General features: G+C 36.2%; 2 protein-coding genes across 2 annotated transcripts in view; both read left to right on the top strand.

The window, feature by feature from the left end:
* Window positions 1–158, top strand: part of LOC135219284 (pro-resilin-like) — a gene marked incomplete at its 5' end in the record, with an annotated part of 433 nt that extends 275 nt beyond the window's left edge. Inside the window, 1 exon segment of the mRNA XM_064255915.1 lies at window positions 1–158. This exon segment is cut by the window's left edge and continues 275 nt beyond it.
* Window positions 159–10,787: 10,629 nt separating this feature from the next.
* On the top strand, window positions 10,788–12,617 carry LOC135219283 (pro-resilin-like). Its single transcript, XM_064255914.1, has 3 exons — window positions 10,788–10,843; window positions 11,650–11,832; window positions 12,203–12,617. Exons 1-3 carry the CDS (start codon window positions 10,796–10,798, stop codon window positions 12,464–12,466), a joined length of 495 nt encoding a protein of 164 aa, XP_064111984.1. The 5' UTR covers window positions 10,788–10,795; the 3' UTR covers window positions 12,467–12,617.
* Window positions 12,618–15,000: the final 2,383 nt, after the last annotated feature.

Raw genomic sequence — 15,000 nt, 5'->3', positions numbered from 1 at the left:
GGTTTCGTTCGTCTTGTTGTCATTATTGTTAACGTGTGTTGGTAAACACTAAGAGCTTGCTAATACGTCTGTAAATAAGTATGTTAACTTTAAATGCATGTATTAGTCTTATTTATATCTAGGTGCATTAAAATTAAATAAAAATGACATACATAAGATATACAAGTTTAGATTTTTCCCTTAAACTTTCGAATGGATATGTTAGAATTGCGTCGCTAAATTAAATGCCGTCTTAGAGTACAAAAATGTATAGTGTATAAAGTGTATATTAAATAATAACTTAGATTTTTTATAAGTAATGTATATGGTCACTGAAAGCATTACTCGAATTTAGTAAACAAAACCATATACCTAAATGTTTAAAATTATATTTATGTAAACGATATGGTAAATCTGACTAATCAATTATTCATAAAGCATATTAGATTGATACAATATCTTTCTTGAGGATCTTAATAACTTTTTTATATTGAATTCTGACCTGTATTTTTATATACCAGATAAAAAGGATATGAAGTTACAGACCGTTTATTTTCTCAAAATAGGAAATCATTAAAACCTTAAAAGATTTTCCCATTCAACCGAAAAGTCCTTAATATAAAGAATAAGGCCGATTTTATACCCCATTGCTAATCAAATCTCTACGATATAAAGAAGACACCATCACTCAAATATTATTTTAGTAAACAACACCTTTCATGGTTTCAATTTCTTCCTGAATCTGTATGGCGCGTACTGTATGGTGAAAGAAACGGTGATGAAAATTTTTTCTAACTGCAGTAAACCATAGTTTATCTACGGAAACAAACCTCTATGGCCCAGAAAAGAAATAAATGTTTTTCTACCACATGTGAAAACCTTATCGAAGCGAAAACCTGGGAGGCTAAAAGTGTAGAATTTTAGAGAACATCTTATAATTTTGATTTAGTGTGAAGATGGATTCTGTTCGAAGAAACCCAATTAGCACCTATCGTTTCCTCTGAGGAACTTTCCGTGTTTTCCGAAAATGCAAGGTTCTCAGTATTGCAAAACGGCAAATGTATGCCGCGGTGGTTTTTACTTTTCTTACAATAGAAAGAGAACTAATTAATTGAAAACTAAGAATACTGAAAATTTATGAAAAACCTGGGTTAACGAAATGCATTACGTAAAAGATTCTAGTACAGAATATATAGTTATACTCGTAGATAACTGAACCCAAAATTCCTGGCTGCTTGACATAATAGATCTGATACCTTTGATGATTATGCAACTGTTTAGTTCATTTCACCCATGACTTTGTTTTAGGATGTAGAAGAAAAAAATATATAAGAGGAAAGAGAATGTAAGAAACTACTTAAAATTATAAAACAACAGAAGGAAAGACAAGGAAGTAAGTTTTAAATAACTTAAGGGAAAAAATAAATTAACGTTGAAACTGTTTGCTGGAAATGGTTACTGTATTAAACAAAAATCGAGTTTGAAACTTGACATTGGCTGCAAGTGCTTTACTGTAAAACTCGTGGGTAGCTTTTCGAATCTTCATTTTAAAAATTATCTGGGAAAATTCCTTAATTCAATCAATTTCTTTTATTTTAATTTTACTTCAAAACCAGATATGTCTTCTACTATAAACTCAAACATAAGAGAATAACGGCAACATTACTATGAAAGAAATGTGAACAATGAAGGGTAACAGCCACAATACTTTCGTTGCCTAAAATGACAATCAGCAAAACATATGTAAGGTAACTTAAAAATGCATTAGTTGTTGTTAAACTCCCAGTATCAGCCCACCGGAGGATACAATCCCGCCCCTAAGCCTGGTTACACTTAAGGGAAACGTTTGATCTGAATCGGTTGGTTAAACTTTATTGGTTAAAACGAGGTAATTGGATATGTTTTGTAAAATAAAGTATGTTATCTTTGAATGTAATTTTTTATTTTTCTATTACTTTATCTTACAATTTTGAATTGAAAAACCAAATATAAGAATTAATAATTCCCATAATTATTAATGTTGCCTTTATTATCCTTAAACATTAACCACGCGGTCATGGTGAACAAATGACAGGTAGTTTAAATCAAAATGCCTTTTGGTGAGTTTGCAAAAAATATATAATGGCAAAAAGTACATATTAAATTAGTATATTTCATTGTTAAACAACAAAGTACCATTTCTTGGGAATTAAATTGAGACTTTTGGAATGGTAAATAAAGTAAATATGAGGTATTATTGAAATCCTTAATGGAATTTTGATTAAGCATCAACAAGTTCCCTGTATGGAAGCATCGTGACAGAATCCAAGCCCAATGCCTAACTTACTGAAAGGATATTCAAGGAAAATAAATTGTAAAACTGACTTAACAAATGATTATTTATAATGGAAAATAGTGCAATAGAATAGCTATATTCAAAATCATAATAACATTTGTATATGAAATTCCACATTGTTATATGCCTTTTTTCCTGCATTTACCCCTAAAAAAAGTTTTATAGTAAGTATTAACGATGTAGTTATAGAAAGTTTATATCTTCGAAACAAGAAATCTTTAAAAACTATAGCATATTTTCGTAACGAACGAGTTATTATTATATAAAAAAGTAGAGTAACATCAAAATGCAATTGCATAATGTGGCTATGAAGATTCCAATATTTTCCGATAATTGTATTTGCGGTAAATTACTAACTAAATTTTTGTTTTTTTCTTCATTGACCCACGTTGGAAGCGTTTAGTGACTAAAATAAAAAGGGCACGATTCTGAAAAAGTTTTCCTATTACACCGCAATCCCATAGTGGTACGGAAAATAAAACCTCTCTACGATCATCGGTAACTAATGTTAGGCTTAAAAACCTGATAGGTTCACGAAGCTTTTTAAAAACCTGGCATTTACCTCTGACGGAACTTTGCAACCTTTTTCCGCGGAATAAAATGTTAACATGCTTTCTGTATTAGAAACAGAATTAATTCCATATTTCAAGGCATAAACAGGCATTTCTAATTTTCTGTTTAGATAGACGTTTTGAACGTTTCTAGATCTAATAATTCTCAAAAAGCTATGTTCATGAAACAAAATTTATTCCGTCGTGGTGTTGACATCCTAGCCTGTTGACCTTGATATTTACTTTGTCAGGTGCCTTTGATTGCTAATAGAACTATTCACCACTTTCACTTATGTTGAGGGAAACCATTGATCTCTGTTTCTCTTTGACTATGATTTAAAAAAAAAATGTATTTAGGTCTTTATGAAAACCTAAGGTGGGTCTGTAACTAGCGACAATAGACAGGAATGGAGCTTTTAAGGAAACAAGACCTTCCTAGTGGGAGGTTCTTAGCTTAAGGTAGGTTTACACCTACCCACTTTTGTGTTACGGGCAGTTACGGCGTTGGGGTCCGCAAGAAGCCGCCAGAAAATTGATGAGGTGTGAGTAAAAGTGACCGTTATTGGGCGGCGTGCCGCGGACCCATGCGGTTTGGTTTTTACGGTCATTGTTGCGGCGGGTGTTGTTGCGGTTGAAACGTTTGTTGTTTCTAAGCGGCAGTGTTACAAGGGCGTTGGTGAGGTTTTAATGGTGCATTGTTGCTATGCCTATGGCCACGCCCTCTTGCGCGGCTTTGTTCCTCCGTGTAGTGGTTGGGTGTTGTGGGTGGCTTTGCAGTGTTTGCTGTGGAGTGGCGCAGCATATGTGCACGAGACTCGACGTAGTTGGAAACGGTGGCATGAATTTGGTTGTCACATGGCACCGTGGCCACAGCCCGTTTCAAGATAATGAACCAGGGGCTAATATATTTAGAAGGCCTTGCCAAGCACATCCTTCATTCCACGCCCCAGCCAGCAATGCGTTATGGACATCCCAACAGCCTCTCCCCACCCATCCGAGGTACCCAACGCCAAGGGGGAGGAAGGGTTTTTTGGGGCACTTCCCAATCACTTCTGGTTTGGTAATGGCCGTCGTTTGTGGCAGCTCCAGGGTCATTGATAGGATTGGGAAGACGTACTACACAGTGCCACACCCCACGCCTGCACAAAATTAAGCCAGAAAGGACGGCAGGTGCAGGGCGGATTTCGGGCTCCGGGGAGCGGGAGGAAACCTTCAAAAAGGGAACACAAGAACGTTCCTACGCATCTTTCCCTGAATTATTCGAGGAGATTTTGGGGGGGGTCCCCGAAAAAAAGGCTGATAAACCCATTTTGATTGATGAAAGGACAATCGTGGATCATCGAAAATGTGGGGATTGGCAGACCAAGAGGTGGGGACTCAAGTTTGGCAGTTCACTCTCCGCCACCTGGGAAGTGGGAACGACTATACAAGTCTCCAATACAGGACTTTTCCAGAGTTTTCCAAGAGCTTCCATATGCGCCAGTTTATCCCCATTATTATTCTGCCTAAAGCCATTATCGGCACATAACAAACCAGAAGTGGATGAAGTTGCCCCAGGCTCAGGAACAGCAAAAGAATGGAAGCGAATGTTAGCAAAAGCGGAATTCAGAATCAAAAGTGGGGACTACTTCAAATTAATTGTGGAAGCCCTGGATGGGAAAAGCACATTGGGATCAAGAAACCCAAAGGTGGAGGATCACTTGTTACTTCAATTACAAGAAAGTTCCACAGCAATTACGTCACCTTGCATGGCCCTTCTCCATGATTGCAAATTATAGGTTCCTGTTCGTCGACGTCGGTGCACGAAGGAGATGCTGGGGAAATGGAGGGGAAACCTGGCAAAAGTGCAAACCTGGCCAGCGGGCCAATCAGCATAACAATCGAGCGAGGGACTCCCACAAGGACAGAAAAAATCTGGCCCCAACGACGACGAACCCATCCCCTTCCATCATTAAGTCGCGCCGACGATGCCTTTCGCTCTCAAAGTCTGTGGATGATGAAGCCCTTAACTACCCAACCAATCAACAGATCCCATCCCATACCCGACCGAACGACTATCCAGCGTAACCAGATTTATCTCGGCCAACTCATCGTGTGGTGGAAAAACGCATTCAGCCTGCTGCAGATGAGATGGCGAGTCTTTGGGACGACACCGATGCAAACAGGGATGCTACACGAATTGAAAGAAGATAACTTTTGTGCGCAATGTGTCATGCACAACCTGGCACTGCACAAACGCTACCCATTTTGCCGCCGGCCACCAACGTCGACCATGAAGGACCAACACCATAACGTAACGTCGTAAACCAGGTACTTTTGGAGGCAGGAATCACTGGAAGCTCCACGGAAACGGACTCTGATGCAAGAAGGGGACCGCCGAAACTACACACGTCGAGTGGAAGGCACCGTCAGAAAAATTTACCTGCGGCCCAATTTTAGCTTAACTCATCGGGATGCAGGCCCGTAGTGGGATAATGGGCAAAGGAGCGAATGAATGGTGTTTCCTCGAGGATGACCAGCTACTGACGAACTAGAGGACCCAAAGAACTATGGTAAAACCTAGCCCAACCAATGTAACATGAATTTTTAAAAAAATAAAGATCATGATGTATTTATCAGTTTTAATACTCCCATAGTTTTGTATTGGTCCTAAAGAACTAATAACAAATAATATTAAATATAATAAAGGAATATTGGAATGATTGATTTGTATCATATAGAAAAAAATGATGTTGTTTGGGAAAATAATGTAACTGAAAGTAATAAATAATAATAATTTGAGAAATAATGAGGCGACAAATGAGAAGCAAAATGTTGCGGACATAACAAAAATACTTACCTAAACAAAACATTGAAAAAGCATAAGAATGTAAGAAAAATGAACCATGAAGAAGCAGAGAATGTAAGAAAAATGACCATGAAAACGCATAGAAATGTAAGAAATCAAATTAATTGAAAAGCATAAAAATGATTAAAGAAATTAACAATGACCAAAACAGAAATGTTTAAGAAAAAACAAAACATTGAAAAGAATATTAAGTAAGAAAATGAAACACGAAACGCATAGAAAATCGTAAGAAAAATGAACATGAAACGCAATAGGAATGGTACAAAAGAAAAACAAACAATGAAAAGCATAGAATGTAAAGAAAATGAACAATGAAAAGGCATAACCAATGGTAAGAAAATGAACATGGAAACGGCATAGAATGTAAGAAAATTAAACATGGAAAAGCCATAGGAATGTAAGAAAATGAACATGAAAAGCATAAGAATGTAAGGAAAAACAAACACGAAAAGCATAAGAATTGCTAAGAAAATGAAACATGTGAAAAAGCAACAGAAACGTAAGCAAATGAAGTTGTGACTTGTTTGTTTTATATCATAAAAATTTTTCTACTTGCAAATATCATATTATTATCCAACTTGAAGTCAATATGTATTTAGTTCTGTTACTGTTCACCCCTTTTTTCAATTGTTCCCACCCCCGTTAAATAACTAACCATGTCGCCAGTCCAATAGTTTAATTATTGTTTAAAAAAAAAAACATTATCATTTGTAATGTGTTCAATGTTTATTTGATCATGTTTCTAAATATTTATAAATTTATTGTTTCTTTACCTTGTAACGTTATTATATCATTTGATGGCCCTATTTATTTCATGTTAACATTTTCTTTTATAGTTCAAGTTACTTTTCAGAAGTTTCTATTTATTTTCATAATTTCATGTATCAACCACTTCATGTTAGATTTTACTGTTATAATTTCTTCATGTTATTATTCTTTTTATTGGCCATGCTCTTATTTTTAATTATTCCAATTGCATTTTATAGTTTCAAGTTAATTTTTCCGAGTGTTCTATTTCATTTCATATTTTCAACTATTTCACCATATCATTATTTCAATTTTTATACTTTTCCTTGTTATATTTCTTCATGTTATTATTCTTTAAGGCCATGCTCTTTAATTATTCAATTTCATTTCACCCAATCATATCATCATATATATTGTCATGACATAAATTAACCATCAATAAGGAAAATGTAAATGCAAGTCAGTATTTCAACATATTTATTATAAAAAGAAAAGTTATGAATTCTATAAAATGTACAAAATCATTTAATATTAAGAAGGTAAAAGTTTATTTATTCATACATTGTTTGTTACTGTATCACTCCATTGTGTCGGGGTCAATGTCCTCCTTTTCACCTGGGGAGATGGTCAAGTCGTAGGTGGGTGGGTCATCTGCGGCAGTAGGTTTGGGGGTCGCAATACTGGCGCCAGGGGTAGGGGGCTGCAAGTCTGCCAAGAGACTGGTGACTAGCGGTGACAGCGAAGAACTTGAAGGTCTTGGGGTGAAGTTCAGTGGTGTCGACCGTCCACTGGGAAAGAATGACGGTGTCGATACCTGTGTCGCCTATGTCAAGTACACCTGCTGATGAGAGAACTGCTGCTGCTGAGGCTGCTGTTGAGAGGGGATCATATTGGAAGAACACAGGTTGGGATTGAGATGTGAACCACTGGTGTGATGAACCCCGAATCGGTTGCAGTGCAGAAGCTGTGGAATTTCCTGGTTTCATCTGTGTTCCTCTCTCAACTCGTGTGGGCGTCCAGTGGGAACAAACCCCCCGAGCCATGGCCTCTTTCGCCATAGCATCCTCTTTTTCAGGTCCCTCCAAAATGTGGCAAAGCCTGATAACTTGCTCGAAGAAGGGCTTCTGGTATCATCGAGGCACGTACTCCAAGTGTTGAGTCAAGTACTGGACAAATACGGTGATGTCACGATGAGTATTGTCCTGGGCTAGTGGCATAAGTGTGTTGATGCTGGTCATAATTTGAGTCAGTTGAGTCTGCAGTCCTTCAGTCGATTCAGGTGTGTTGGCGGATAGCCGTCGCTCCTCTGTCAATGTGGTAGATCTCTTCTGCTTCTGCCGCCTCCTCCGCTAGATCGAAGCTGCTGACAGGCCTGACATGTCAGCACTGGAGGAATCCTCTCCATCGGTTCTGTGGGAGGATACAGGTGAGAAGCGATCACTTGCTATTGTGGGTTTGTGGTCGATGTGACCTCCCAGGAATGCCCACGTAGTCATGATATCCTCCTCCCGTGCTGTCCTGTGCCGTGCAGCCAACCCACTCTAGTGCTCCCTCTTCTCGATCTTCCCGAAGTCAGTACGACAGGCACCGAAGTACTTCTGAACTTGCTGGAAGGTGCAATTGGTAAAATTCGCTGCCAGTTCACGCCAGAGTTCCTCCTTCCTCCTCGGATTGGACATTGCCTGTCCCACTTGTTGTATAAGGTAGGGTATGACTTGACAAAATCGACGATGATCTCCTTGTCCTCTGGCGTGACCGGGTAATCTTGTATGTCCTTCTTGCTGGGGCAGTATCGTTTCTTCCGCTGCACTACGATACCACTCAGTCCTGCGGTGTCCTAGGTTTCGAGAAATGAGGTTAGGGTCGGCTCTGTGGACAGCTCTTCTTTGTGGTCAGACGTATCCTACGGTTGTGCAGGCTGGATGTCCTGGGTGTCCTGGGTGTACTGGGAGACCTGGGACTGCTGGGTATGCCTGGGGGTGCTCTTCTGAAGAGGCATCTTCGTGTCAAGTGGCTCGAGAGTGACTGGGTATGCATGTCGACAGCCTGTCAGAGCGCGAATGATGCCCCCTTGCTCTGTCCGGCCCCTTTTATCCTCACCAGGCTGCCTGCGGCAACCTTCCATACAATCAACCTAGGGAGGCGCCGTAACACGCCACATGCACGCTGCAAGCCCCACAACATGTGCGCGCCATGTATTAATTGTGTATGACGGCGGCATAAGGACACCGCATGGCCACTGCACGCTGCCGTAACTTCAATGGCAGTCAAATTTCTTCCAAAGAACCCAGAGTTAAATCCTAGCCCTCGATGATCTTGCTGTTTAAATCGGTCAACATAATTATGTAGACGGCAGAAATAGCGATGCATTACTTCAAACGAAATTTTGGGACCCTTGGTGATGAAGTGATATATAGGATCGTAAGAAAACAGAATAAAGTCGTATTACTATTATAGTAAATTTACCATGATTGCTTGGAGAGAACTGACAGGTTATAGACTTGGGTCATAGTACGTTATTTTGGAAAGCTCTCGTTTTATGAAAGTAACCAAAATTGTCATATTCTTTTGCTTTGAATCAAGTTTCATGTGAATCACTAAATCCATTTTTCGTTATCTCCACCGGGAATACCAGAAGAAAAAGTCATTAGCAGCTGTTGCGTTTTTTGTTTCAGTTAATGTTTTTCCCGATTTTATTACTGATCTAAGTTGGGATAATTTAACATCAGTCATCTAAAATTTCTTTTCTTTTTTATATTTTCAGTAAAGAGAGTTTGTTTAATTTCTTATTCATAATCCTAACACCTGAAAATTATTTATCAGATTTTGCATATGTCCCTCAGTTAAATTCAAATGACTGATTTAAGCAAACCCAAATAAATCTTAATATATATGCGATGAGAATTAATGGAAATTACCAATTCTCTTTTCAGCCTTCGAATAAAATGAATGTTTCATAAGCTCTCTAATTATCTTGACGTATGATCTAAAAGAGGTGCAATGCGACACTGCAAGCCAATCAAGTTGATTTTTTGCGTACCCAGTTTAATGCTATCTATTTAATGACCATAAGACCAGAATCAATTGAAATGGTATTTATGATTTAATAGATATGTCAGGTAGTACTAGTGGATATTAGGGAGTGGCTCAAATTAATGTTAACATTACTAAAATGAGACTGTTTTGAACCTAGTAATGTCTGACACCACCCTCAGACACAGTAGTCGTTGAAAATCATTCTTCAAATATTATTTAATTTTGCTAACTTTTTTTTTTTTTTTTTTTTTTTTTGTCAAACAAGGCAAGGAAATAGTGGTGGTCAGAGGTACTTCCTGCGGTAGCAACTGAAGGAGATACTTCTTAGTAACACTACAAAGACCTACCACATACTCATCTGCCATTTTAAGGGCGTTTCCTCCACGAAGGTTTTCCACAGTTTTCTACTTGGCACTCCTCTGCCTTGGGATACGGCACTTTAGAATGATTACCTATTGGCACTCATTAGTTTAGAGTTTTCGAGGCAATACTGCTTACAATTATTGTAAAAGTAGTAAAAACATTTTTTTTTCAACGTTAAGCAGTTTTCTTCTATAAGGAAGATAGTATATAGTATATATATATATATATATATATATATATATATATATATATATATATATATATATATATATATATATATATATATATATAAAAGAAACGAAACCAATACATTCTCACTTTAACTGCTAGACTAAGAATGGTCCATTTTGCAGAAAACATCCTCAAGAGATTCATTGACAATACAGTAAAGAAATTATTACTGTCACTCACCAATATTCTTACTTTATCGTCTCATCATGTTATATAATAATAAACATAATCTCATATTTTTCATAACTTGTAAATCGATCATAAGAGTAACTTGTAAAGCAAGGCAAAATAAATATACACATTAGAATTGAAGTGGCCTATTATCATTTAACTGAAGTTAAAGAGCGCCTTTAAAAAGGGCAGTGAGATACAACGGCACAGTAAAAGAAGAACGGAGAGGAAGAAATCAGTGAAAATACGTAACGATCATCACCTCTAAGAACATATTTCTTTGACAGACACAAGGTCAAATATTTTACTAAATCTTCATTTTACGAGGAATGCTCCAGATTACTCAACATAACTGCTCATTTTGCCGGTGGTCATTTTGCTTTCTCAGACCAGATAAGTGACGAAATTATCACCCTCACTTCCGGCACCCTTCCCCATCCTACCCCATCCCATCCTCCTTCAGTCAAAGAAATTAAACCTCAGGGGAACAGCTGAGTCTTACAGAGACATATAAATGACTGCTGAATCTTCCAGATGAGGCACTTGCTGTTCCCCATCGGTGACACAGACATGACACTGAAGGTAAGCGAGGTGATTTCTCTGTCGACTGTTCCGTTGGAAAAGGAACCGCAGGGTTGCTCTGTAACGTGTACTGCAAACATCGTATGATTTCGCGTAATTTTTGTAGACAAAGAAGACATAATCTTAAAGTGGAGAAGAATGAAGAAATCAGTCAGTCTTTAAAAGATATAGTGTTATAAGGAGAGGAGATGAAAAAGGATTATGTTATATACATGAAGACTTGTGATGGGTGACAGAGGGTACCAGACAGGCTGCGTTGGTTGATATATAAAAAGTACCGAAATGAAAGGTTTCCAATATGCAATTTTACGTTCAAAATCGCGATTAATAGCCAAATATACTGAAATATGACCTTTCTTTAGTCAGGAATTAATTCATGGACCATACTAAGAGAAATGTCCTATTGGTGCAAATGACATTTGCACAAATATGGCAACTTATGCAATATGTTACTTCTTAGTTTCCCTATTTATTCCTGTGTTTTGATAATCAACCAACCTTATAGATTATGAGCTATAACTATACGACTATATCCCTTTGTGTTTCAATAATTAATCTACCTTATAGATTATGAGCTACAATTGACACTATTATATATGTGTGTATACTGGAGTGTTTGTGTCTTGAGAAGGAGAATGAAAGAGATCGTTGATGATTTTCATCTTGAAAATCTTTCCACCACTTGTCTTTCCATATCACAGGCCTCTTGCTATAGATATTTTTGTTCGTATTTGCACTGTGAATTTACTCACTGACATCTGTCTATTTCCTTAATTAACCTTAGAATGTCACATTGTCTTTTTCAGACAATTATTTTGGCTGTTTTTGCAGTCACTTCTGTTTTCGCCGATTCTCCCCCGTCTTATCGACCTCCCGTTCCTTCCTATGGAGCGCCTCCACCGTCTTATAATGCTCCAGCTCCTGCCCACAAAGCACCCTCTCCTTCTCATAATGCTCCAGCTCCTGCTTATGGAACTTCAGCTCCAACAGTAAGATAATAGTAAAAGAGTGGAAAGTAATGTCACTTCAGAAAATGTATACGTCCTACAAAGATGAACTTGAAAACAATCTTGACTTCTACAAAATCTTGTTATGTTCCTTCAGCTTTCATTGACAATATATATATATATATATATATATATATATATATATATATATATATATATATATATATATATATATATATATATATATATATGATATATATATATATATATAATATATATATATATATATATATATATATATTATATATATATATGTATATATATATATATATATATATATATATATATATATATATATATAGATATATATATATATATATATATATATATATATAATCTTATTTTTACTCAGGGTCCTGCTAAGTATAACTTCAACTACGCCGTGAAGGACGACTACTCAGGAAACGACTTCGGACACCAGGAGGCTCGAGATGGCTACGACACCAAGGGAACTTATTATGCCCAGCTTCCCGACGGCCGTCTGCAGGAGGTCACTTACTACGTCAACGGTGACTCTGGGTACGTGGCCGAAGTCTCCTACCAAGGAGAGGCTCAGTACCCTCAGTATCAGCCCTCCGGAGGATACAAACCCGCCCCTAATCCTGGTTACCCCTAAGGAAAATGAAAGGTTTCGTTCGTCTTCTTATCATTATTGTTAGTGAGAATTCATATATATTAAGAGCTTCATGATACGTCTGCAAACAAGTATATTTTAACTTTAAATGCCCGTATTATTCTTATTTATATATAGGTGCATAAAAATAAATAAAAATGAATATATATTTATAAGATTTTCCAGTTTTCTTTTTTTTACCTTAAACTTTTAAATGGTTTTGTTAAGATTGCGTAGGTACGTTAAATGACGTCTTAGAGTGAAAAATTGTATGATGAATAAGGTGTGTAATAAGTTATTTAGATTTTTAATAGGTAATTTACAGTGTCAATAAAATCATCACTTCAATTTAGTAAGAAAAATACTATACTATAATGTATAATATGATACTCATTAAAACTGTATAGTAAATTTGACTAAGTAATTATTCATAAAGCAAATTACATTGATACAGTAGTATCTATCTTCAGGATCGAAATATTTCCATATAAAACTCTAACGTGAATTTATATGCCAGATAAGAAAAAAATGAAGTTTTAGACCGTTTATTTCCTAGAAATAGGAAATCACTAAAACAATAAAAACAATTTACCTACAACCGAAAAGTGCTTAATATCAGGAATGAATTTGTATAACGTATATGGCTATGATTTTACACCCTATTATTGATCAACCCTCTATGATACAAAGAAGTCATCATCACTCAAATATTATTTTTAGGAGTGTACTGTATGGTGAAAGGAACAATTTTTCTTATTGCTGTATACCATAGCATATCTACGGAAATAAACCTGTATGGTTCAGAGAAAATAATATATGCTTTTCCTACGATCAGCGAAAACTTCATCGAAGTTAAAACCTGGGAGGCTAAAAGCGTACAATTTCAGAGTATATCTCATTTAACTTAGTCTGAGTATAGCTTCTATTCGAAGAAGCCAGTCGTGGGACCTACCTTTTCCTCTCGAGAACTTTCCTCTTTATTTCAAAAAGCCAACATTCTCAGCATTGTAAAATGAATTTAGATAATTCATGGAAGACAAATGCATATCAGAATTTGCAACTGTTAAGTCCATTTCAATTGTGAAAACAAGACTGTCGGGGAATGGGTGCCAATGGCATGGCCAGCATGACCTTTTTTTTCAGTATCTAAAAAAAAAAAATTATAAAAGTGGAAAGAGAGTGTAAGAAACAACTTAAATCTAAATAGAAAAGAAGACACAATATAGTTTAAATTACATAGAAAAAAAATGACAAAAAATGAACGTTAAAACTGGTGTTAAATTGTATAGTATAAAATCGAGTGAACTTGACATTAGCTACAGGTGCCTTGATGTAAACCTCAAGGGTAGCTGTTCGATCTTATTAAAATATCTGGCTATTCTCTTAATTATTTCTTATTTTATTTACTTCAAAATCATATGTGACTTCTTTTAGCTCGAACATAAACATAACAACAGCAACAGTACTAATAAGGAAATGTAAATAATGAAGGGTAAACGCCACAATATTTTCATTTCCTAAAATGACAAAAACTCGGAACAGAAGTTGATTATTATAGGATGATTACAATAATCCTATATTAAATATCAAAAGATTCCAAATAATAATTTCAGCTCATCTTACGACATCAGCAAAACATATGTAAGAATAGAGGTTATAAGGGATTAAATCAAGTTTTGGACAAACAAATAACTTTAATAAGGTAGAGTAAAGTAACTTTGACAGCGAATAGTAATGTTAAAATGCATTAGTTGTGGTTAAATCCGAATAAACTTTCAAAAATACTTAACAAAGTTTTGGGTACCTAATTTTCAAATAAAATCCGATGGAAGCTTTTTCATTCATTAAATATCCTGTAGGGTCCACGGCGGCCATTATCCTGTGACAACGAACCCACGAACGAAACACACGGGAAGAAACAAACACAACTTTTGTCTTACATTTTTTTCATATATATCTTCATTTCTGTTATTATTGTTATGTTTCTTGTATTATTGCTATCATGTGTATTGCACTACCATTTTTCCAATGTATGAACTTTAGTCTGATATACTGTACCATTTTGTATTTATATATCTATCTATTAACAAATAAAAATGGTTATGTTTCATCCCTATTTCTACCTGTCTAAGGTAAGGAGCTACACTGCGGCTAGGACCAGCCCTTGACCTGTTTGTACGTTCCATGAATAAAGTTACAGGCTGCTCTATATGCAAGAGTCCGTGCTGGCATCCCTTAAGGTATCTCTGGCAGTTTTATGATGAATATATAATATCCAAAGAAGGCGAGGTAAATAGTTTTACCATTTCTATTGATATGTTTAAAGTTTACTCATCGTGGAAAAGGAAGAATTAAGGAAAGGTTTTCAACAATTCAGTATGATTAACTGTTCTGTTTCCTTATTAATTGACATCTAATGAAAATATAGAACCGCTTTACTGGAATCAAAGGAAAGAAAATGAAAAGAAAGTATGTGGGAAAAGATAAGATGACATACGATTATGTTGTTTTTCTTGATGAAACCTACATACTGACCC

This window comes from Macrobrachium nipponense, chromosome 1 (genome assembly GCF_015104395.2).
Source record: "Macrobrachium nipponense isolate FS-2020 chromosome 1, ASM1510439v2, whole genome shotgun sequence".
NCBI classification, from domain to species: domain Eukaryota; kingdom Metazoa; phylum Arthropoda; class Malacostraca; order Decapoda; family Palaemonidae; genus Macrobrachium; species Macrobrachium nipponense.
This window is presented reverse-complemented; position numbering and strand designations above follow the sequence as displayed.